A 25,665-nucleotide genomic window follows, 5' to 3' on the forward strand; every position below is an offset into this window, starting at 1 on the left:
CTTTAAAGACGGCTGTAAAAAATTACCACGCGACTCAGATTTCTTTGCATTTGGAAGAGACAGATTACAGTTATGTAAAATGCTGGTCCCCGGTATTGGTGTTTTAGGGTTCCACTCTGTTAAGTGATAAAGGGCTAAGGCCATGGATTTAGATTCCATGCTTTTTCTTTCCACAAACTGCTTCCCTGGAGGGGCCATTATCACAAATAAAATGTTTTTCCAGGAACTAAATGAAGATATCTTTTAGAGTATCAAAAACATAAGCTAGAAAGAGGGCCCCAGGGCATATTTATAGACCTCGACAGACACAGCCCCCAAGGGATATACTTGTACAAACAACAAGTGTCTATGGGTCTGCAAAATCAACTATTTATTTTATTTTATTTTAAGGTTTTATAGAGCGCGTAGTAACCCTAGAGCATCCCAGCGCTAGAACCAGAACTCAGGAGAGGTCAGAATCGAAGGGGGGGGGATTTAAGGAAAGAGAAAGGTTTTCAAGGCCTTCCTGAACTGGAGAAGATTAGGTTCAGTTCTCAGTCTCCGAGGAAGGTTGTGTCAGTGTTTGGCCGTGTGGACCGAGAAGCGGCGTCCTCCGGACCGGGCCTTTTTGACTCTGGGAACAGTGATGAAGTTCTCTCCGCCTGAGCGGAGGACCCTACTCGCATTGTAAGGGATGATGAAATCCTTGAGGATGGGTGGGCCTTTGTCATGGAGGGTCTTATGGGCCAGACAGAGGGCCTTGAAAGCCACCCTTTCTCTGACTGGGAGCCAATGCAGGAGCTTCAAGGCTGGCTTTGCCGAGGATCTGGCGGGGGTGTCGGTAAGTAGGCGGGCCGCGGCGTTTTGGACTTTCTGCAGGGTATTGAGGGTGGCTTCGGGGGCACCCAGGTAGATTGCGTTGCAGTAGTCCAGCCTCGCCATAATGAGGCCCTGAATCAGGAGTTTCTTGGAGGTAGCGGGGAGCAGGGGGAAGACCTTTCTGCAGGCCCTAAGGAGTCCAAAGCAGATTCCTGCCGTTTTTTTGGCCTGTGATCTGAAGCTCAGGTCCTTTTCGAGCCATACGCCCAGGCTCTTGACCTCCTCCTTCGGTGTAGGGGGGTCACCTAGACAGACGGGCCAGATGTCAGGCGGCAGGGAGGGCTCTTTATGTCCGAGCAGCAGGATCTCGGTCTTGGACCCGTTCAGTTTCAGTGCCGAGGAGTTCATCCAGTTATGAATTTCCGAGAGACAGCTGTGAAGGTCGGGTGGGGATTGGTGCGGGTGTGAGAGGGTTACCACCAGCTGGGTGTCGTCGGCGTAGTTGATAATCGAGACGCCGAACGGGTTGACCAGTTTCTCCAGCGGGGACATATACACGTTAAATAACGTAGGGCTGAGAGATGAGCCCTGCGGTACTCCACAACGGAGGGGGATTGCAGGGGAGTGGCTGTCATTCTCCCAGACTTGGAAGGAGCGTCCGTCTAGGAAAGATTTTAGCCACTTCAAGGCCGTGCCCCTTACTCCGATGTCTCCCAGTCGTTGGATTAGGGTGTGGTGGCTCACAGTGTCGAAGGCCGTACTGAGGTCCAGGAGGATCACTGCCACTGATCCTCCCGTGTCCAGAATGCTTCTGGCCTTCTCCACTGCTGCCAGGAGGGCTGTGTCAGTGCCCTGTCCTGGACGAAACCCTGTCTGGGAGGTCCCGAGTAGGTTGTTGCTCTCAAGGAATAGTGATAGTTTTTTATTCACTAGCTTCTCCGTGATCTTGCTATTTCCTGGGAGGAGGGAGATAGGTCTGTAGTTGGCTAGGTCCAGGGGGTCTAGAGAGGGTTTCTTTAAAAGGCCTTTGACCACTGCCGCCTTCCAGCTAGGAGGGACTAGACCCTGCGAGAGGGAGGAATTAATGAGGGACGTGAGGGGGGGGAGGATGGTGCTAGACACTTTTTTCAGAAAACGGAGGGGGGCGGGATCGCGAGGAGAGCCACTTTTAATTGTAGCCAATGTCGCGGCTACCTCTTCCGTAGACAACTATGCGTACCGTACCATAACATAAATTGCTCAAAAACAAATCATGAAAAGTAGCATGCTCCCGTGTGTCCTTAAGGCATAGCAAGATATCACCAGGGTATTAGAAGTACCCATCAGTTATCGTTCGAGACCGTCCTTGTCATCATATGGGTCTCCTCACACCAGGGAGAGTATGCTTGCAGCCACTTGGTATTGGGGTGGTTGCCGCTAAGCCATTGAGAATAGAATTACATATAGCGGTATCGAGCACAAGAATGTTTGGATAACTGAATTGCAGTGCGTGAATAAGTGAGAGTGAAAAAATAGTGGTGTTTAAAATTGGAGAGAAGAGGGAAAAATATAAAGTTTAATAATGTCTCTCAAACTTCCAACCTTTAAAAACAGTGCAGAATAGTAGCCCGTTCAACAAATAACTGCCTTCCAAAATCATGGGTCAACATGTTTCAGCAAAAGTGGATACTAACTGTCCACTGCTTTCATCAGGACCACATTATCGCTACTGCAAGAGAGTGTGAAAAATGTAAAGTTCTACAAATTGATAACCATGACACCTGGTAGTCCTAGGTCATGGAAAATTTCCTCCAGAAAACTTTTAGGTAGGAGGAAAAAGCATCACCTCACCTGGCAACAGCTCAGGTAAGTGGAGCACCGCTCTGTCCGGCGATTCTCCTGGCGTCCCTCTGAGCTGACTCGGGAACGATAACTGATGGGTACTTTTAATACCCTGGTGATATCTTGCTGTGCCTTAAGCACACACAGGAGCATGCTACTTTTCATGATTTGTTTTTGAGCAATTTATGTTATGGTACGGGACACATAGTTGATTTTGCAGACCCATAGACACTTGTTGTTTGTACAAGGATATCTTTTAGAGACCATCGCCACCTGAGCCACAGCCAAGAAACTCGAAGGGACGGTGACCATGACCCCAACTGTCCTCTCACAGGTCCACAAAGGCCGCAAATCAGAAGCTGGCCTCAGATGCTTTGAGATGACTAGTGACTAAATGCTTTGGGCACTTTTGCCAGGGTTGAGGCAGGTTTTCAAAGTTTCTTTGAAGAATGTACTATGTAGTTTTATAGAAGCATGAAGGCCTCTGGGACAAAAATCACTAATTTCTGACTATTCCACATCGATCCCTTTTACTCCGATCCACCCAGCCAAATCCACTCTACTATATGCCACTATACTCCACACAATGCCACTCTACGGTACTCCACTCTAAACCAATCTAGCCTACACTACTCTACTTAACATCACTCAACTCTAGTCTACTCTATGCCATGCCACTAACTTTTTGCCATGCTGAATAGAAGCCATGCTGCTAGATAATATGGCACAAAAAAAACCCTGGAAAAGCTAATAATTCTCACATAGGCATGACGTATTGGCTTTGCCAATGACTAGACCCATTTTCTGTCGCAGTCGGACCTGGAATGTTGCTCAGCTCTATTTTACTGTTCATAAACACCAGCCAGACTGAGTGACTACCGCGGAGGACAGGACGCATTTCCAATTGCTGCTGGATACAGACCTGAGACAGGTCCATCCCATTAATTACTGGACAGACAGTTCACATGTTGAACTGAAATAGGTCCCACCACTTACCTCCACGCAAAAGAAATCTCCTTTTCTGTGGGCCTATATCTAGGGCAGACAGCAGAATGTGCAAGAAGAACAGCCAACACAGACACCTTTCATAGCCCTAGAAAAAGGCAACTTGGGCCTGTGCTTCCTAATAATTGTTGACGACAAAAGTATGTTTAGCGAAAATTCTCTGTAAAGGGCTACCAAGTGGTTTCGGAACACATACATCTACTCCATTAGCAGCTATGTTCAAGTACAGCTTTTCTTTGGGCACGACAAGTGAAGGGATAGAAAAAATTACAAATTTAGTTTGGGCTTTTGCACAGTGACATGATGTTTTTCAAGCTTCATACACACAAAACAGGTACAGCACGGGCAGCAAAAGAGTGGTTAGTTCTAAATCCATGTCTTGCGTATTGTGTTCAGTTCTGTAGGCCTCATTCGGAATGGTGTGTCAATTTCTGAAGGACAGCCTAACCACGAAGTAAAATGACTGAAGCCTCATATGGAATACTGTGTCCAGTTCCTATGGTTTTACCGGAGAATGAGGGAAAGACGTTGACCATTGACTACAGTGGATTTATGGATGAGGGGATAGAAGCATTCGTGAGAAGACAGATGAATAGACGCGGGATGGGGATTTCGGTACAATGAGGGTAAGTGACTGCATGGATGCTAAAAGGTTGTTGGTGGCTTAATTGTTGTGTAAAACATGTTTTTAACTAATGCATAACTGTGTGCTGGGTTTAATTGATTAGTGAGGTGATAAATATATGCACTAATTTTTGAATGGGTGCATTGGAAAATTAATGTCTGATTGCATGCATCAATAGGTGAGTGAATGGATCTATTCATCACACTACTTTCACTAGGGCCAGTGTGCTCACTAAACGTCACCATGTGTTGCCACGGAAGCAGCCTGCTGTGACACGCCTGTAAAAAGTGAATTAGAAACAAAAGCGAAGATAAATCTAATGGTCAATCATCCTGCCCCTCCAACACAGCAGGGTCCCAAGGGCAGGACTTCCCAGTAGCAGGAAATTCAAAAATGCATGGTTACGGAGAAGCAATGCTTATCAGCTGCTGGTCAGAATGAAGGACAGCCGTGAATGTCAAGAGAGTAAGAGACCCCAATGGCAGCTAAGACCGTATGTCCATACAGACAGATGTCCCATTCCTCATGGGCAGGATAACCAGCTTCGGGGAAAGAGCAGTCAAAACGTCACTTTTTTCAAAGCAACTTCAAGCAAAGTAGCAAAGCTTCACCCACTTTCACAACGGGTTCAATTAGGTCTCCATTGTCTAGTGACATACCCGAGCACAGCCCGTGTTATTTCACCAGTTCACTTTACCAGCTCATTACTGATGCATGGTACCCTCTACCGAAGCTTAACCATCTTTTTACCTCCCATCTGGCGATCATATGGTCACTCCACCCGCCTGATCCTTTCAGACCACATGGCCTTTCCTACAACAGAGTTTTCCCTGGTCCTCCCATTTAAGCATCATGTACAGCTCATCAGAAGACTTGGAAAACAACACCCTTTCACTTCACAATTTGCCAGTCTTATCGTGAATAAACCCAAACCTTCCACTCGCTCAGAGATGCCCTTTAGGTGGGTGCGGCGCTTCAAGACTTCCCACAACCGCTGTCCACAACTCGGTTAGGACAGCACACAAACATACATTCAGAAAGTGGAGACAAAACTGCGAGTTTGAGGCACAGACTGAAAATTGCAGAAGAACGCGTTGCCTGTCCCAAATAATAATAGTTGCTTGCCAAATAACAGGGCATTAGCAAGGCAGCTGGTCTCTGTGACATTTCGGGGCTGTAAAAAGCTTAGCCTCCGCTCGATTTGTTTTCCGGTTTTGCCAATGAACCAATAAATAAAGTCGAGTATGTAGTTAGTCCGCACTGGAGGAAGACAGCTTGAAAATGAAACCTCAATAACCTAGACAAATCGCCAGCCGGTGCAATGGTGTCTTCTGCACAGCACGGTCTAATGTAATGAGGCTGTCAAGATGGGAGGAGGTCTGCGTGGCAAGCGAAAAACGTTGTCTGCGAGGTAACATTAAGTACATCAGCAGAGATTATCAAGGGCTAAGTACTGAATGGTTCACCATTAAAGAGGTGAGTACGGGTCCTTCACGAAAAAAAACACAGCAGTGACAGTCATCAGATTGAAGTCGCCAACTCCTGAAGACAGTCTTAAAATAACTAAATCCCTACAGAAAATTTTACAAAACTTGTAGACATTAACCATGACATAAAATAAAAAGAGAAAACAATATGTACCCAGTTTAGAAACTATAAAAATATAGTTAAGGACCCTTATTTCAAACGTTGCTGACTGAGGAAACCGCAACATTCACGTCCTCCTGTCTTGCAACAGGTTAACAACAGTCACAATCCACAGAGCATAGTGGTCAATCTAAAACACGAACACCGCGACACACCACAGTCAGGCATTTCCAAGAAAATCAGGATCTTCTGGGTTAAAATGAACTCCGGAAAAAGCGCTTGCAACAAATAAATCTTTAGCTCCTTTGACAGCTGCCCAAGCCGGGGGCCATAATTAGCGCTACTGTTTTTAAGGTCTTAATTCGTCATCCTGCGTCGGATTAAAAGGTGACCCAACCTGTCTGGGTTGAAGCATCCAGATCAGAGATCACTGCAGCAGAAGCGTTCCACCACAAAGCCACCGAACCCAATAATTCAGCTGCTGATGCAGATCTGGGCTGAAACAGTGAAGGCCGGCAACTGTAAGGAAGGCACAGTGCTATGCGAGCTGGTTGGAAGAAACTTTATGTTTGCCACTTGTCTGTTTACATCTTCACGCGCAAGTTTCTGCACTGAAAAAACGATAGTGGGTGTGTTTTTTTTTTGGTGTGTTTTTATGACCGCCCGCGTAGACGTGGGTTTCGATGGAAACACTTGCCCCATCGTCTAATGAAAACCAGGCACTGCCATGAAGTAGGTTTACATTCCCGGCCAGGTCCGGTTGCAGCACTCAACACATTCCTCCTCCACCACGCTCGACTCCTCCTAGGAGCACGTTCTGCGCAGACTAACCTTCGCCACATCGCCGGCTGCCTGGCGTGCCTTCATGCTTGGCAGAGTCATGCCAAGGCTTCCACCCACAGCCCGAGCCCTGCCACCTCGCTCGTCTCTCCAGGGACCGCAGAGCACTGAGTGTGGTATAAACCTCTCATGACGAAGAAGTAGGTCGCAGGTTATTGGAGAGGGTTGAACTCAGCAGAAACCGCTCCCTGGAAACGGGCGGTGCGGCACGCGGACGCACCCTGAGCGCAAAGGAAGCGTCCCAGGCTCTCTGACGGGAGGGCACGGCCACGAGCTCGGAATGAATACGTCAGACGTGTCGGAAGCACGTCGCTGCACTCCACCTGTGGGAGTGTGCAAATAGGCATGAGTGATTATGCCCACGCTGAACAGGCTAACCCTAGGCTAACAAGGTTGTTAACTACCAGTTACAATCGTACAGCAGCCTTTGCTGTAAAAAAAAAAAAAAAAAAAAAAAAAAAAAAAAGCATTGGCAAATCCAACAGGTCTGGTCTTGGTAGGGATGTGCAGTGGTTAGGTCGTGCCTGTTGGTCTGTGAAAGACATATTGCGGGCTTACAAATAACTTACAGGGCATTATAGCCATCCATTGCTTACTATGGGCTTGCTTTATTCTCACTCTAATTTGCTTGCTTTCTACTCGATGCCTTTCCTCGTTTCAGACTGTTCATCTTGTGTTTGTCCCTCCCACAGAGCAAACCCTCTTTACCATGATTGGTTGGCTTCTATGCTTCCACTGCTCGCTGTAGTAACTACTTTTTAACTTTTTGCTTAAGTACTCCATAAAAGTGCATGTGTTTTCCAGCTGTCTCCCTCGTATGCTTTTTTTTAGCCTCACATTGCTCCCACTCACCCATGTGCTTTCCTACCCTTGCTTGTGCTGCGGTCTTTTGCTTGCGTTTTTATCCCCCGGTGCTTCACATAGTTTTCTTTCGCCCGCATGGTTTCCCTCTGTCCTTGTGTACTCTCGTTCATGTTGCTTTCTCCCCCCTCCCCCAACGCTCAAGTCGATCCAACCCCCTCCCAAACCCGCTCATCCATTTTATAATTTTTTTTTTTTAATCGCTTTTGCACAACTTTGTTTTAACCAATCCATCTCAGGCAGCCTTGGCGGTAAAAAAAAACCTTTGTGGTTGCGGTCTTAAAAGTTCAGGGTTTAAAACATCAAAATTTGGGGTTTTCACTGGGCACTTTATGAGCCAGGTTTGGCATAAGAAGACAATAACAACAATGTCTCTAATGCAGAGGTCTTCGATCTGTGGGGGGTGACCCCCATGGGGGCGGTGGAGTCATGGGAAGGGGGTCGCGCATTCCCAGACCTCACTTCTCCCGGTACTCTTGGGGAAAAAAAACCCTAATGGTTCCTAATGAAATTAAAGTTTTAAAAGCTGTAATGCCATTCTGGGAGTGTTCACTTGTGAAACTGGAGCTGATCAGACAGCTAAACAAGGTTTCCTTCCAGGATGCCTGCTTGTCTGAATGGAACTGAAATATGTGCTACCAGTTACTCTGAAAATGTAAAGGGCAATTTGCAGCTGTAAAGAATGACGAAATGAACTGAATGAAATTAAAGGGACACTTGTATAGCGCATGGCTACCCTGAGGGCTCCCAGCGCTGAGCACGACTAGTAATCAGACGGGGGCTTTAGGGAAACAAAAGTGTTTTCAGTTGTTTTTGGAAAACAAGGTGGCTGGGTTCCCTGCAGAGGTAAAGAGGCAGTGCATTCCAAACTTTGGCTGCATTGAGGGAAAAAGAGACGACTGCCGCTTCTGGACTGCTTAATTCTAGGGACTTCAACTAAGTGGTGTTAGTCCGAGCGGAGTTTCCTGCTCACTTTGTAGGGACGGATCATGGTCAAGATTTAAGGTGGCCCGTTCCCGTGCAGGGACTTGTGGACAACACAGAGGGCTTTAAAGCGAACTCTTTCTTTCACTGGGGAAGGGAGCAAAAGGCAGGTTTGGCTGAGACGCGGTTTGGTATTCCCAACAGTAGTCTAGCCGCACCTTTCTGGACCATTTCCAGTTTAGTGATTACTGCAGTCAGGGCCCCCAAAAAAAGTGCATTTCCATAGTCTATCCTTGAGAGTATCCGTGATTGGACTAAGACTTTCTTAGCTTGGGGAGGAAGGAGAGGAAGCACTTTCCTGGCCATTCTAAGCAAGCCAAAACACATGGCAACCATCTTACTTGCTTGCACCTTGAATGTCAGGATTTGGTCTAACCAGATGCCCAGACTATTTGTTTTTGGGGACCGGGGCCGGGCCGATGCATGCTTGCCACATGGTCCCTAGTGTCACATTAGAGGGGTTGGCCAGGATCATGATCTCAGCCTTTTCACCGTTGAGCTTCTGGTGGGACGCCCCCATCCACTTAGAGACTTCGTTAGGCACCCATGAAGGGCATTAGTCTGTTGCGTTGCTTGGTTGAGTGCTACGACCAATTGGGTGTCGCCGGCGTAGGTCACCATATGGATTCCGAAAGGGGCCACGATTGCCGCCAGAGGGGATATATATATATATATATATATATATATATATATATATATATATATATATATATATATATATATATACGCAGTGGCAGCTATTCCTATGTTTCTGAGACAGTGAATCAGGATGCAATGGTTCACCGTATCGAATGCTGCGCTCAGGTCAAGGAGGATGATGGCAGCTGACCCTCCTGAGTTTAGGATCTTTCTGCTTTCCTCTACCACCGCTAGGAGAGTGGTTTCAGTACTTTGACGTGGGCGGAATCCTGTCTGGGAGGGGTGTAGCAAACTAAGGGATTCCACAAAGTTTGAGAGTGTGTGGTTGACATATTTTTCCGCGATTTTGGCAATCCCAGGCAGAAGGGAAATGTGGCAGTAGTTTCCTAGATCAATTATGGGTGCTACCTTTTTCAGGACATTCAAAGTTGCGGGATCCCTAGGCGAGCCACTTTTCACTGAGGAAATCAAAGTCAGAAGAATTTCCTGGGGGAGAGGAGGGATAAACTCCAACAAGTGTCTGGCAAGAGGAGGACCCTGATCTACGTGCTAATTTGGGGGTCATATTAGTCATCAACTTGGGGCAGCAGTTTAAGAATGTTTTGAATTTTGGTGTTAAAAAACTCTGCCTGTTTATTACATTGTTGGCCTGAGGCATCGGGGGCAACAGGAGGAACCAGGCTTTTGAGGAGTTGATTTATGATGAGAAATTCTCTCTGGGGGAGTTGGAGGCCATCAGAATTGTTTCCTCATAGAAGGAGGCCTGTGCCTTTTTAATTTCTGCTCTATACTTGCCAATGGCTCTTCTGTATTCGAGCTTCTTGCTAGGAGAGAAGTCTTTCCTCCAGCTTCTTTCTTGTACCTTGCAGTACTGTTTTAGAGAGCGTAATTCCGAGGTGTACCAGGGTGATTTTTAAGGACCGTTCCTTTTTTTGATCAAAGTTTTTGGGAGGGCCAGATTCAGCGAGTCCTCTATTAAACTGCAGAAGTTGTTCTTAGCTGAAACTGGACTGGGATCTGGCTTAGGTCTGGTCTTTTCCAATTCTTGGGCCCATATGTCCAGAGGGAGCTTGGACCAGGGCCGATTCAGGGTCAGTGAGGGTTGGGCATGGGAGCGGAAACCCGATGGCACCACGAAAGGGGGATGAGGAAGTGGTCGGACCATGGAATGGGAATGGGGTCATTTCCTATAAGGTTCTCCACGTTGGAGAACACAGGATCGAGGCAGTGTCCTTTGACATGGGTAGCTCGCAAAACCTTTTGTGCCAGTTGAAAAGTCGCGAGGTCTTGCGCCAATTTGTGTGCTGTTGCTGCTCCCAAATAGTCAAAGTGCAGGTTAAAATCCCCAAGGAGAGTAAAATTTGCAGCGGTGCTAGCTAGGTTGATGGCTGCTTCTAATAGAGCTTTGCAGAAGGTGCCATGCTCCTCCTGGGGGCCGACAGATCAAGATGCCTGTAAGCGAGAGGAGAGGGGTAAATTCTATCAAGAAGTGCGCATTCTCACAGTCTGTGAGTGGATTCCCAAGTAGGCAACAGGGGAGGGGGTCTATATAAAGGATCGCAACCCCCCAGCCCTAGCCTATTGTTCTGTCCACCCTCTGTATCAGGTACCCCTGGGGGAGAGTTTGCACAATGTCAGGCTCTGAGCTGGCATTGAGCCAGGTTTCTGTCAGGAATAAGACCTCAGGGGCATAGTCCTGTAGCAGCATTGAGATTTCTGTAGTATGTTTAAGCAGAGATCTGCAGTTTAATAGAAAGATTTTATAGGTGCTTGTGGGCGGAGAGGGGATAGTGATCCTGGGGGAGAGAGTGAACGGGCACTGAGGACACTTTTTCGTTGGTTTATCACACTGAATATGCTGATAACAGTTTGCTGTTAGTGCGCTGTTTAACTGATGGAGCTGTGCACTTTAGTAGCAGTAGTGGCCTGATGGAAAAGATGCATGGGTCCTGGCCCCTGGGCCCGGTCGGGCCCAGACGGGCTTGCTTTATGATTGGGAGCCGGTACTGGCTTTCATTGATCCAATCACTGGAAGTTTTGTGAGGAGCTGTGAAGTGCGTGCTTTTAATTGTAAATATATTTACATAGTGCTTACAATCCCGAAGGAGGTGTTAAAGGCCAGTAAAGAACAAGAAAAACAAGCATTTGCAATGCAATAGGTCTCACATTTTAGAAACTTTGACCTATTGGTATTGTAAATGACCATGCCTTTTATTATTGCAGGTGTTTTGTAAACACATAAATAAATGGCATTATCATTTACAATGCCAATAGGTCAAAATCTCGTAATTGCGAGACCTACTGCATTGAAATACTTGTTCTGCTAGTGGCCAAGTGCAAAAAAAGTGATCAATTCTGGAATGTGGTCCACTTATTTTGGGAGTGCCTCGGCCTAATTATGATCCCAATCCCACACTGATGGCCGATGGTGGCCACATGCATTAATATTTGGGGACTGTTTTTCATCAGATTCTGACCCAGAGAAAGTGGAGCACAATAGAGAGCGGTGACAAATGGAGAAAATAAGCGCGAAAAACAACAAGCAAAAGTGAGTTAAAGAGTCAAGGAAAGAAGGGTGGTGGTAAAAAAAAACTGTTGGAATCAAGACCAGGATCCTTGGTGATCAGTAAGCACAGCATTCAGTATAGCACTAGCTGTGGGCTGCTAAGAAAAAACGTGGGCCGCTACTCTTATGTTTATTACAAATCAAGCGCTGGCAGTGTCCTAAACACAACAAACACGAGACAACGGACTGTAACTCTAAGTTGGCCATTGATTCCTGAAAGCCAAACTTATTTAGCGTTAGTGCTTAATTTGAGTTGGTGGTTACCGGTGGGGAACATAGGCACTTACTTTGGGAGACCAGCACTTATTTTTCTATATCAGATATATACAAGAAAGAGAGGGAAAACGCAAAGATTGGGAAGACAGAGGGAAAAACTGTCAAGCAGTCACAAACAGAAAACACAAACAAGAGTGGTCCGGAAAAAAGGGGCAGGGTGTGTCTGCAGTTGCAGGTATTCGGTGCGCAAACATTTAATTGCACCTGTCGTCTGCTTCTGAGCAGGGCTTCGGTAACACTACTCATTCTTTCACAAATTAAGCACCGTCTAGCTGAGGTATTGCACGATGTAGCCATCTCTGTAACAACAACTGACAGAGACAATACACATCTCTTTTTTGGGGTGATTTTTTAGCTAATGTGAGTGTGACGCTGTTTTGTATTACTATTTGAAAAGATTTCATGTGAAGAAAGTGCAGACGCTTGCTTTTGGTCCGAACAGAAAGTGCAAGGATTAGGCGTTGTGTACAACCAACCCCTCTTCCTTTAAAGTGCGGGTGTTAATGCACTCTCGTGGAAAGTGTGAAAATGCATGAGTTTTACTCTTTTGCCTCCAGAGGCTGCGTCATGAACATTTCCTTTCCTGGTTACTACATGTGAAATTGGTTGGGAAGTTGTAAATGTAATAAAAAAAAAAAATAAAAAAAAAGAATTGGTTCCCTGAGCATAAACAGTACAAACATATCAAGTATTAATAAAATATTTCCGTCAGTTATTCAAGGAGACAATCTCCCAAAAATCCAATTTAAATCTGTAGTGCTTATTTTCTTATTCTTCAATTCCCACGAAGACTTGTTTATCGCATATAGATCCATATATAAAGATTACAGCCAATATCACAGTCCATAAACAGCCAACACGCGTTTCGTCAATGGAGTGAATTTCCATAAGACTTCATCAGGGCTGTAAATAGATGAACATACATCACCAATTACCATTCTTTAACATTTCTCATTATGAGGCTAAGCCTAACCTCCACCATGAGAAAAGAAAAGAAAGGAAAAAAGAGGAAATGGAAATTTGAGATACATAAAAAACACCAAAATTGTGTATCATAAAAAGCAAACGACCAGTCAGGTCAACACCAATATAAATTTCAACCTGAAGAATAAAAACATATCAAAACCTGTGACTGATCAGTTATAAGATCAAAGACCCAAATAGTGGCCGAAACCATATGTTACAGCGAGAGACATAAAGACACCCAAAAAGTAACTCCATATTGCCAACATTATTATAAATATATATCTCTCCTGCTCACCTAGCACCAACTTTAATTGTAATCCTTATTCGTCTCTATATTTCAAATCCTGCCACATCTAACTATGCCAGTGAATACCCTCCAATTATGGCTACACATTCCAAATTGTTGACTGGGTCTCAGAGAGGGGACCAACCCCCTGTTGAGTTCCACAGGGGTCGGCATTATCACCTCTTATGTTCAATATTTATCTCAGACCTCTAATTAATGCCCTGGCGGCCATGGAGTGCCAAGTTTTCAATTACGCTGACGACACTCAGATCATCTTGCAAATTGAAAATTCTCCTCAAGCACACTCCCGGGCCAAAGAGGTACTCCGTTTTACAGTCAACTGGATGACCGCTAACTCACTAAAAGTTAATCCAGACAAAACAGAGGTCCTAGCCATGACGGATGCTCTTAACCCCTGGAACGCCCTCTTCTGGCCACAGGAGCTGGGCGACACTCCTGCCCCGGCCCCAGTTGTTAAAAGCCTGGGAATCAAGGTTGACGCTAAACTTACAATGGCCAACCAAGTCTCCACTGTTTGTGGCACCTGTGTCGGCCTACTTAGACTTCTGAGGAGACTCTTCCCGATCCTATTATTCTCCACCACGAGAACAGTGGTATCCGCTATGATCCGAGCCCGCCTTGACTATGCTAATTCACTATACATCGGGCTGCCAGACTCCTTAGTGGGCAGACTGCAGATAGTAATGAACGATCCCGCCAGACTCATCTTCAAACTTACGAGGCACACGCGAGCATCACCCCTCCTTCAACGCCTCCACTGGCTGCCTCTTAAACAAAGAGCTAAATTTAAGGGTCTCTGCATTGTCCACAAAGCCATTCACTGTCAGGCCCCGGTGTATATTAAACAACGCCTTCAGAAATATGTACCAGGCCGCTCACTAAGGTCTTCCACAGATGACCTTTTAAAATGCCCACGCTTCAACTACGTCACCAAAGGAGGACGAGCCTCCTCTAGCCTCCTACCCACCCTCTGTAACATGCTGCCGAGCCACCTCCGTGTGGAAAGCCACCTTCTTCCCTTCAGAAAACAACTGAAAATCATTCTATTTACAGAAGCTTGGACATAATCGGCCTGCTTTTCTGGTGCTATCGCCCGTCTTCTCATAGCGCTTAGAGACAATTGGTAGTAAGCGCTCAACAAATCCAAATTAACATAACAATTTCGACTCACACTGTGAATAGTTACACTCTTTACATATCTCTTGACTGGGGGTGAATGTTTTGATTTGTTCTTCATTCCGTCCATCAATTGTGTCTTATGCTTCTAAATCATGGCATCGATAACTTAGACTCGCATTCTTTCAAGAGCAATAAGCACATTACTACTTGATTAACAGCAGCACCACTTATTTACAGATCAAACACAGAAGTTATTTATTTATTTTATTTAAGTAGCTTATACAGCGCACAGCTACCCCAGGAGGGGTGTCCCGGCACTAAAAACAGAAACTCAAGAATAAAGAGGAGGAGCAGGAGGATTATTGAAGTTAATATGAAGTGCTAAATAAAAAACAAGTAATTATTCTTGGCACCTCTGAGATACAGCAATCTCTCATAACCCCCCTCCTCCCGAGTAGGCAGATTTTGAATGTTGTCAACTGTGCATTTTAATGGGTTTATTGCTCATGGTTTTCCTCACTACTGCTGTGAGAACTCAAGTAAAATCATTCAATCTCATTAATAGTAATTTTAAAGATATGGACTGTTATGCATCATCCTATTTTTAAAAATGGTCTTTATATTTTGCTTATATAAAATAAAGCATGACTAAATATTTTTGTTCAATATTTCTTCTCTCCTGATGCATCGCAGCAATTGTAAATTCCAAATCTTGTTTTGGGCTAAATAAATGGCACCCTTAAAAGGATTTCATAAGCGACACCTTATCTTACCTCCGCCTTTCCCTCAATCTTGACACTAGAGTTTTGTAGGGGATGGGGGCGACTGGAAAATGTTTTACTCAAGGGGAGGTTACAGCATGTAAAAGTTTGGAGACCTACCTCTGCTATATATCATTCTAAGGGAAAGCTTAGGGTAGTGATGAAGCATGCCACCAGGGTTGGTGGATGAGAGTCTGCGTCCTTTTCAGTGCAAAATTCAATAAGTTGATCTCATTTGGATAAAGTCACTGCAATGGTTTCTTATAAAAAATATTCAGAACATACAACGCGTAGCCATAGTGTTTTGGTAGGGCTATTTTACATCTCTGTGTAAACACTTCTCACAACTAACTTTAGTTCATAGATGCAATGTATACAGAAAGCAATAACTTTTTTGAAAATGACAGCTACGTCTATAGAATTCGCCAATGCTTGCTCTGAAACGCACATGCCCCTTATGCCAGCAGTATTTTCTCCCTCAGTAGGGGAGAGGCTGATACCTTAACCATGAGTGGTTGAAGGAACCTGCAAAGTTCAGGGTGGGCTTTCAGTGGGCCATTTCATTAATTGGAGCCTTCAAAGCGGTCACTCTTCTGAAAGAATTTTGTGAGCTAGTCTAAGCGATAGAGAAAGAGACGGTGCACCTGCACATTGGCCGCTCCATCTGCTGACATGCTTTTCACCTTTCCCCGAAGGTAAAGGCGGCAATGAAGAAACTAGGAGAAGCTGACATCATTCAAAAGATAGATTTCCTGAGTCACCAATCGTCATGACCAGTAAACTCGAGCAGCTAGATAAGTACGTTTCTGTATAGATAGGCACCACTCGAACCTGGCAGTCAAATGAGAGGGAACATCATCCCAACGGCTGATGAAATAATGGGTGAACTGAGTGAGTCTTAGTGGTGCTCCGAAATGGACCTCAGGTGTGGTAACCACCAGTCACTCTGGACCTTGAATCCCAATACATTGCCACTTTCTCCTCCCACGTGGGCCTATGACGGTACAAAAGGCAGACATTTGGAATCCAAGTGCTGCAGAGAATTTCCAAAACACAACTGGCAAGGTGCTGTCAGGGCCAGGCTAGAAACCGCAAGGGGTTCACAGGCTGAGAGTATGTCACCATGCAGCAAATGACAAGTGTGAATTCTTGCAGTAGAGGATCAGTTTCTTAACTACTCGTTCTCAGCCAAAAAGGTAGCTCCTGACCCTGCCAAAGTGAGGGACAACAAGCTGGCTCCCCCTCATCCTTTGTGATCAATGTGCGCAGTTTCTTGAGCATGGTCAATTACTGTGGAAGGTTTATTAAAAATCCCCCCCAAAAATTGAAATCCCTTAATCGCTCCCATGAGAGAGCTCGCCAAAGCAGAGACTTCATAGGCGTGGGAAGAAGCCGATGACCTGTCCTCCAGAACACTAAAGAAGCCCTCTCTGCCAGCACTACTCGGGTGTACTTCAATTAATCCAAAAGGACAAAGCTTTTTATGGATGCAAGCTCCACTGAACTAGTCCCAAAGACAATGCTTTGGTGAGTGGGCCCCAAATGACTATGCCAGCCGAGCCCTCACACCAATCAGCAAAGATTCTCACAAATTGAGATGGAAGCGGTCACCATCCTTTGTATGTGTATGGGGATTTGTGTGTTTTGCACACAGACCACAAGCAATTAATCCAGCTCTTTCAAGGATCTGCTTCAAAGCAACCTCCCATGATTGAGAAATGGGAGCTGCAGGTGCAAAACAATTATTTGTGGTCAAGTATAAACAGGGGCCCCAAAACCCATTTGACTGGGGACTGTCATTGCAAAGGAAGACATCCAAGCTAAAGAGACAGAAAAGTATGTAAAATTAGTGTTTGAGAGGTTTTAACCACTACCAATATCTCTAGAGGGCGTTCAGAGGGCTAGGGAGGAAAAAACTGCATACAATTGAGCCAAAATACAATGCGAACAGGGAACTGAGGCACTCTAAAATCTCATGTTACACACCCAACCAAATCCTAGTCATGCCCTACATCATGAGACAAAAGCTAACCGAATCAGAGGAATGACGCTTCCTTTGGGTACATCGACTGGTAAATCCCGAAACTCTCACCATGCAAGTGGTCAGGATGGCTTATGCAGGGCACTAGGGGATGGTGAAGATGAAAAGTTAGATCCAGACTAAACTCTGGTTTCCAAAGTTGGATGAGATGGTTGAGGGTGTAATCAAGGTATGCCCGATCTACCAAGCAGCTGGGAACCCTTAACCTCTGGTTCCTCTCATCACAGAAGGGATCCATGTGCACCCTGGGTGAGGGCAAGTGCAGACTTTGGTAATCTTCCAGAAGGCAAATATGTGGTATGTTGGTATTAGCTAGTGACTATTCCAAGTACCCCGTAGTGCAGGTCATAGGCAGTTTCTCTGCCAATGAGGTGATCCCACAGCTTGAAATGAAAATCGCCACTCATGGAGTGTTGCAGGAGGCCAAACAATGGGTGCTCTTCTAATGGAGTAGAAATAACCAACAATTTCGAGTCCTTGGGCATAAAACACATTGAGTTACCCAGTGGCTGGAGGCCAGCGGAGAAGTGGAGCTAATTATGCAGACAATATCAAAGACCATCCACAATGTACATGCCAACCACCACTATAGCGAGTGGGCGATATACTCGTTTGCCAGAGATCATCAGCAGATGCCCCATTAGACTAGTGGTCAGTTCCTTGAGTGGTTCTGGATGCCATCCTCATCACACATACTGGGTACCTGAAGAGCCTGATAAGGAATTGACACTGAGCAATCCAAGAAGGCAAAACAGTGCTGTGAATCATCGTTGCAGAGCCAAGATCTGATTTGAAGGCGAAAGTTATGGTGTTGGTGTATGATCACAAACCAGGCAGTAAGTTTAGGCTGCACATTCGAATCATCCCTGTGGAAGGTAGTGAATGTTTAGGGTACCATGTTGATGGCCCACCATGGCAGTGAAGAGATCACAAGAAATGTTTAATTCTTAAAGCAATTTCATGGATCAGAATCGACAACCATGGCACAGATGAGCATTTAGTGGGCTGTCCTGGAAGGACTTGGTTGGCTAGCAGTGTTTACCCCGGCCTGAGTAGAGACTATGAGAGCGATTGAGATAAAGATACAGAGATTGATAGAAAGAGAAAGATAGCGAGAGAGACCATAAACAATGATGGAGAAGCATCAGCAGGGGATGTCACTGAGCCAACTGGAAAAGCTATCTTCTCTATCAGTAGTTGTGGAAATTTCAGCAAACCAATCACAACAGGTCCACTCTCATTTTGGTCCTAGAAATCATCCAGTGCCTTCCACCAGATATAGTGACTTTGAAAAAAGATGGGATTGCTAATGCTGTGAATGTTATTAGGAGTTGATGAGCATTTTTTTTAGTTGAACGTAGTGCTTTTTGTGCAAGTGAAATACCTGCTTTGTCAGACAGTGGTGGTGCGTATTAAGTTGCACCCATTGTTTGGGGCTCATTTGGATGACTCAGAGATAGCCCAGTTGAGCGAATAAAAGGGTGTCAACATTTGGCCGAGTGACGAGTGTTGGCAGCACTGCAGTGAACTCAGATGCTGTGTGTTTTACTACCTCACGGGCCTAGACATCACAAACCTGTGAGTAAATTATAATAATAAATGGCACTGGTTTTTACAGACAGATTAAGAGAAAGGGCTCTTCACAACTTTATGGTAACAAGCCCTTCTTCACAGTAAACAACCTAACTTATACTGGGATAAAGGAACATAAAGATCCACTGCACATTAGTTCTATTCACATATCTGTTGCAAAGCAATTCTGTAAGGCGTAAGAGACTGGATGGACGTACGTTCACTTACGAGCATTTATTGGACTTAATTAAATAAGTATTTAAGTAGGAAACCCTATCAACCCTTGCAGGGGCTGATGTTGGGCTTAGTTCCATGATAGCATTTGAGCCTCAACTCACACAGAGAACTGGGCCATAGTACAGCACTAACATCTGAAAAAAGCCAGGCTCAGGCCTTGCTCTGGCACTACTCAGGGGCTCAAATGAATGATGAAATACAGACAAGTGGCAACACTGTACTCTTTCTCCAATCTCTATATAATTTTGTAGATGGAAAAAAGGCAAGCAGCATTTTGGAATTAGCATTGGTAAAGCCAAAAGGCCTCACCGTTGAGACTTATTGGGCTTGTCAATGTTTTTTTTTTGGGATAAACTATTTTATTGGTATTTTGAGCAACAAAGTGAACATTACATCACTGTGACATATAAACATTTCAATGTGTTTACAGCCCCCCCCCTCTCCCCCATCAGGTCATTTCGAAGAAGAGCCCAGCATTGTTGTGGATATCCAACCCAGCGATCCCATCCACTTGCCCCATACACGCTCATGCTTAGCCGGACAACCTCTTGCTTCGTGTACAGCTTTTTCTTGAATGGAGCACCACTTCACACCCCTTCGTCATTTTGTGATAGAGGGAGATGCCGAGTCCTTCCAGGCCACTGCAATGTCTCTTTTGGCTATTAAAATGGCAGTTCCTAGAAACAATTTATCAGCACGGGAGCCATCCATCCCTTCCATCACCCCCAGGAGAAGGGCAAGAGGACTAAGATGGACTCCCCATCCCAGTATGTCACTCAGTTCCGACACAATCGATGGCCAGTATTTAGAGAAGACGATGCCCTGTACGCGGGAGTCCCGGCCAAGCTCATCAAACGACTGCAACGCATTCAAAACGCCTCTGCACGCCTGATCCTCGACGTACCACGCCACAGCCACATCACCCCCCACCTGAGAAACCTGCACTGGCTCCCCGTCAACAAGAGGATTTCCTTCAAGCTCCTCATCCATGCACACAAGGCACTCCAAAAGACCGGCCCAGCCTACCTCAACAGACTACTCTTCTTCTACATCCCCAAGCCCCAGCTCCGGTCCGCCAACCTCGCCCTCGCCACCGTCCCTCGCATCCGAAGAACAACCACCGGCGGCAGATCCTTCTCCCACCTCGCCGCCAAGACCTGGAACACCCTCCCATTGAGCCTACGACAGACCCAAGACCTGCTGACCTTCAGGAGGCTACTCAAGACATGGCTGTTCGACCAGTAGCGCTCCTCCCCCTTTTTCCCCCCAGCGCCTTGAGACCCTCACGAGTAAGTGGTGCGCGCTTCAAATTCTTGATTGATTGATGCCGGACCAGACCATGTCCCACAGCGCGGACATTGTGGGGTTGGGATGAATCCCACTTTGTGCAGTCGCACCGGGGTACGATATGCGCAGTGAAGATAGTAGATTTGGATGAGGCGGAGCCTGGCCGATATAGTGAGCGTCCTAGGGGCCATCAAAGCATCCCTCCAGTCCTCCTCCTCCAGAGTGCCTATCCATTAGGTCCAGCGGGCCCGGAGAGGTTCTAATGTGGATGGGGTATGGTTTATTAGAGATCGGTAAATATGGAATATTCACCCCTTCCTTAAATTCCCAATCAGAAGTTTGGCCTCCAGCAGACTAAATTCAGAGATTGCCGTGTGGTTAGGAATGTGGAGGGCTAGGGCGTGTCGCAATTGGAGGTACTTGAAGAACTGAGTAGAGTGTAAGGAGTATGTTTGTTGCAGGTCTCGAAAGGAGGACAAATTCTCTCCCCTCCATACGTCTCCCAGGCAAGTTATGCCAATCAGATCCCATTTCTGAAAGCACATTAATGTCCCGACCTCCCGCAACCATGTGCCAGGCTGCAGAGGTGTTTGTAGTGTGATTTTAGTGTCTCAGTGAATGTGTCGCAGCGCGGAGCACCATGCCCGGAGAGTCGTACGGGTAACTGCTGGTAAAGTGTGAGGAATTGGGGACCCATAAAGCATGGCCTGGACCTGAGAGAACCCAAGGATCTACAGTTCCAGTCGATAAGCCAGATCCGACCAACCACCATTAACCCAATCATGGATCACGAGAAGGCGGGTGGGCAAATAATACAAGAAGGGGTTTGTCATCCCCATACGCCCTTCATACTTCATACGTGGCCCGTTGGCAGTGCAAGAGTAAGAGATTTTGAATAACATACCAGAGATGGGGCACAACCATCATTTTGAAGAGAGCAACCCTACCGGATGGGTTAAGTTGAAGTGTTTGCCATCGACGAAGGTCGTCCTTTGTATGTTTATGGAGCGGGTTGACACTGAGGGATCAGGTCAGCTCCGGAAGAAGCGCTACCCGGAATCAGTGGTATTTGAACGAGAGCCTACTTAGGAGTTGGTTGTTTGCCAATCCACGCATTCTCTTGAAGCCTGGAGGGGCACCACAATGGATTTGGCTGGGTTGCGGCGTAAGCCCGACGCTCTCTTGAAAGAGTGAAGGATCTAAATGTGTCAATGGTTTTTAGCCATGCTGCACATCATCCCCAATGCTCTCCAGCATGGCTGAACAAGACAACAACAAAAAAGCCCAGGGAATACCACACAGGCACATGGCTACAAAATGACACAGCTTTTTTTGCCAATCCAAGTTGGAAATAAAAATGTGTGAAAGCTGTTTTTGAAGTGTGGAGCAAGATAGAGGGAGTGGGTGAAAAAAAGCAGGGGGTGAGGGAGAAAAAACAAAGGAAACACGGACAGGGGAATAAACACACGGGGGCGGGCGACAGAAGCAACACTGAGGGCAGGGTTAGGGAGGAGAGGCAACAGGAGAGAAAGTAACACCGAGCAGGTGGGATCGAAGCACACAGACAGGAAATCAACAGAGGGGAGAGGACACAAGAGCTAGCGCAACATGGATTATTGCAGGGCGAAGCAAATGGGAGATAGAGAGCAACACAGTGCAGCACACAAGGGAGAAAGCTGTAAAATACATGCACTTTCATGGAGTGCTTAACCAAAAAGAAAAACATAGTGCTTGAAAAGCCAGCAGTGGAAGCATGGAATCTAGCCAACTAAACGAGGCTATGCTCCATCGGAGGGACAAACACAAGATTGACAACAGGGGACATGAATATGAAGCAGGCAAATGAGAGTGACAGATTGGTAGGCAATGGGTGGGCTCCAAACCCATGTATGTTCTTGGTTCGGAAAGAAAAGAAGCGCTGCATTAGCGTAGTATGAACATGAATGACATGAGAAACTGTATTTTTCCAATTTCATCTGCTTTCTAGTTTAAATTAATTAGTTAATTATAAGAAAATTAAAATTTGCATGGTCAGTCTGCAATCAGACAGCAATGTTGATGTCACCTTCTATGGTCTTATATTGACTTGTTCATCTATTTTATTGCCTCTTGCGGCAGATGGTTTCTTTTGAAATAATGTGTTCAATTGGGGGGAAGGCCATTAATATTAACATCTAAGTGAGTGCTTCACTTTCCTTACATTTAAGTTCTTTTTTAATAGAATACAGATGAATTTTCAAATCATGTACTTCGTTGCAGTGGTTTAGACAAATTTTGCATGTATTTTTGGTGATGTACTCCTACCCATCTAAAGATTCTTAAGACTGAAGTCAAACCCTTTCTCTCCTCTGACACCAGCTTTACAAATTAGATTTAACATATAGAACTGAGTAAGCTAATTTTCAGATTGAAAGAATAGATATACCTAATGTATTGTCCTATCCTAAAAAAAAAAAGTTTAAATGCACTGGAAGAACAAAAAGCATGAACATTCCAGCAATACACACCAAATATGGTAACACTTTCTGTGCAGTAAACAGCTCAAAGAAATAAAGTAGTTGGTGAATAACCAACATGAAAGTGTTATTTCTGGTGGTTGTATGGAGCGATGCAAAGCATTCAGTGCTTGATTTGTAAAATTAGAAGTTGCAGGCCCAAAGTGTTGCTCAGAAGCCCCCAGCCTGCACTAATTAATGCTGGGCGTCAAATACCAACACCATCACCAACACCGTTCATGGCCAAAGTGGTGGAAAAGGCCATGAACATACAATTATCTGAGTATATAGAGACACACAAAATGCTAGATGACACCCAGTACGGTTTTCGGAAATACCATGGGACCGAAACCGCCCTTATCAAAGCATCAGATGATGTTAGACTAATAAGAGATCAGGGCGGGACAGCAGTCCTGGTATTGTCGGACCTTTCAGCGGCCTTCGACACGGTCGACCATAGCATCTTGGTCGACCGTGTCGGGAAGATGGGCATCTCCTCTACAGCAAGAGATCTCCTCGCTTCATTTCTCACTGAGAGAACGCAGGCCGTCACTCTTGGACCCAACCAATCTGTCAAGTTGTCACAGCCGTGTGGTGTACCTCAAGGCTCATCCCTAAGTCCGACACTTTTTAATATCTATGTGTCGGACCTGGCCAATGTCATCAAGGCACATGGGATGAGCCTAACTTCCTACGCGGACGACACTCAATTGGTTATGGCAATAAGAGGTGACGGAGAAGAGGTCGCCGAACGATTTCAGAGAGGACTGACTGAGATAGGTGAGTGGATGGCCGAAAATTGCCTAAAACTCAACTCAGAAAAAACTGAGGTAATGATCTTTGGACAACTTTCACCGGACTGGCCCTCCTCTTGGTGGCCCCAGACGTTCGGTGCCCCTCCTAAACCGGTGACCAAAGTAAGAAACCTAGGAGTAATCTTTGATGATCGTTTAAACTTCATGGATCATGCCATCAAAGTAGCTTTCACAGCCCATCACAAACTACGCATGATTCGGAAAATAAGCCTTTACCTCCCAACAACTGCCATTAAAACACTGGTGAGCTCACTAGTCCTGACATCATTGGACTATTGTAATGGGCTCTTCATTAACTCACAAGTCAGAGTGCTAAAAAAATTGCAGACCATACAAAATGCGGCAGCCCGCCTGCTCCTTGGAATCCCTAAGTTTGCACCTCTTTCAGACGCAATAAGAAAACTACACTGACTGACGATTCAGAACAGAGCCAGATTTAAATCACAGTGCATAGTTTACAAAGCACTTAATAAACAGGGTCCGCAGTTCTTAATAGACCATCTACGTCCTTACCAACCTACACGTCAGCTGCGTTCCGCCAATAGCAACCAACTATCGGTGCCTCGCACCAGGACAGTCATGTGGGGAGATCGACGTTTTGTGGTAGCAGCTTCCAAACTCTGGAATACTCTACCTCAGGACATCAGATCATGTCCCACATTGCTCCAATTTCGCAAAAAATTGAAAACCTGGTTGTTCAATAAATAAGTTTCATGGTATGGGGCAGAGGTCAGAGCAACTTAGTTTAATAACTCCGAGCTGGCAAATTAATCAGCGCCAAGACACCTTCGGGTAAATGTTGCGCTTTATAAATGTCAAAAAATAAATAAATAAATAAATAAATCTAATCTTAATTCCACATCATGCCTCTTATCCACCACCAGACACTAACTAATCTTTTATCTCACTCTTGCAGGTTCTTTTTCATATCTACATCTTTCACTTGTCTCCATTTCGTAACTGGAGACTGAAAAGGGCCAGATCACAAGTACTCCCACCTGCTCCCGGGGGGCACTCCCTCACCACTCAATGGACACCCGCCGGGCCTCAGCAGTGCACCAGTGCAGTGAAGTCCATCTCCACCTGACACCAGCCGGGACCTGCGATGCCGAAAGAGGTTCTTCTGTGTTGATGCACCTGGGCTTCTGGGAAGAGCTCTGCGGGTGACTGAAGGAGGTGCCCCCAGCTGAGCCCCAAAGGAGTGATCCGGTGAGCGGCACAACCATGCCTGGATCTCCCGGCCACTACGCACGGACATAGCGACCGTGAGAGCCCAGGGCAACTTCACTGTAACATACGGTGCCGTGCAGCTCACCCGCCACACCCAGTGGTGCAGCCCTGCACATCTAGTGCCCAATTACCTACTGGTGCAGCCTTGGGCAACACAACAGACTATACTCTGCTATGCAGTGGGGAAATCTTCCACTCTTCTGGACTGACACGAGTCTAATGACCTCAGGATAGAAGCTGCTCCGGCAGGCCACCAGTTGAGGCCCATGTCAACTGGTAAAAGCACAAGTAAATGGGGGAAATCCCCCTTTGAGCTGCAAATACCCCAAAGCACAACACTGGTGCCAGACACTTAAATGGCAACTGGTCGATCCAAGAATGACTTCATGCTGAGAGACATTCTCACCACGACGCCAGTAAAAAAGCCAAGCTACCCCACGCCTGGGACACGAATAAGTCAACCACCACAAGACTAGGGTCGACCAGAGGAAGTGGCCCCAATCACCCCTTCCTTTAGAGAGACCATTTTCGGTGGGCTTCAGACCAACATAGCCGCCCTCCTGGAAGAAGTCCCGACAAACATCAAAAAAGACATACAAGAAGGTGGCATCCCTGCAGAAAGCCAGGGACAAGACGGAGGAAGCCAAGGCCCTGTAGCTCCACTTGGAAGACCTGGAAACCAGTTCTGCCTCTCCAACATTGGATTTAAGCGGGGTCTCCCTCCAGGCAAACATTGGCAACGTGAAGAACTAAGTAATTTGCCTCTTCTGTCATTTCTGCACAGATCAAGACATTGTCCCAGACTGCACACACAGCGTGTGGTATGCCACAAG

General features: G+C 46.0%; 1 protein-coding gene across 5 annotated transcripts in view; it reads right to left on the reverse strand.

Moving 5' to 3' along the window:
* SAMD8 (sterile alpha motif domain containing 8) overlaps window positions 1–25,665 on the reverse strand; it is a 167,832-nt gene that overhangs the window by 131,568 nt on the left and 10,599 nt on the right. Inside the window, exon 1 of one of the 5 annotated variants that reach the window (XM_078642721.1) lies at window positions 6,668–6,953. The exons of the other annotated variants lie outside the window; for them this stretch is intronic. Within the exon in view, the coding sequence (XP_078498847.1) occupies window positions 6,668–6,718 (51 nt within the window). The 5' untranslated portion in view covers window positions 6,719–6,953. Of the gene's footprint in view, window positions 1–6,667; window positions 6,954–25,665 lie in introns of those variants that run through there. 5 annotated transcript variants of the gene reach the window in all.

The sequence above is a fragment of the Lissotriton helveticus genome, chromosome 5_1 (assembly GCF_964261635.1).
Source record: "Lissotriton helveticus chromosome 5_1, aLisHel1.1, whole genome shotgun sequence".
NCBI lineage: Eukaryota > Metazoa > Chordata > Amphibia > Caudata > Salamandridae > Lissotriton > Lissotriton helveticus.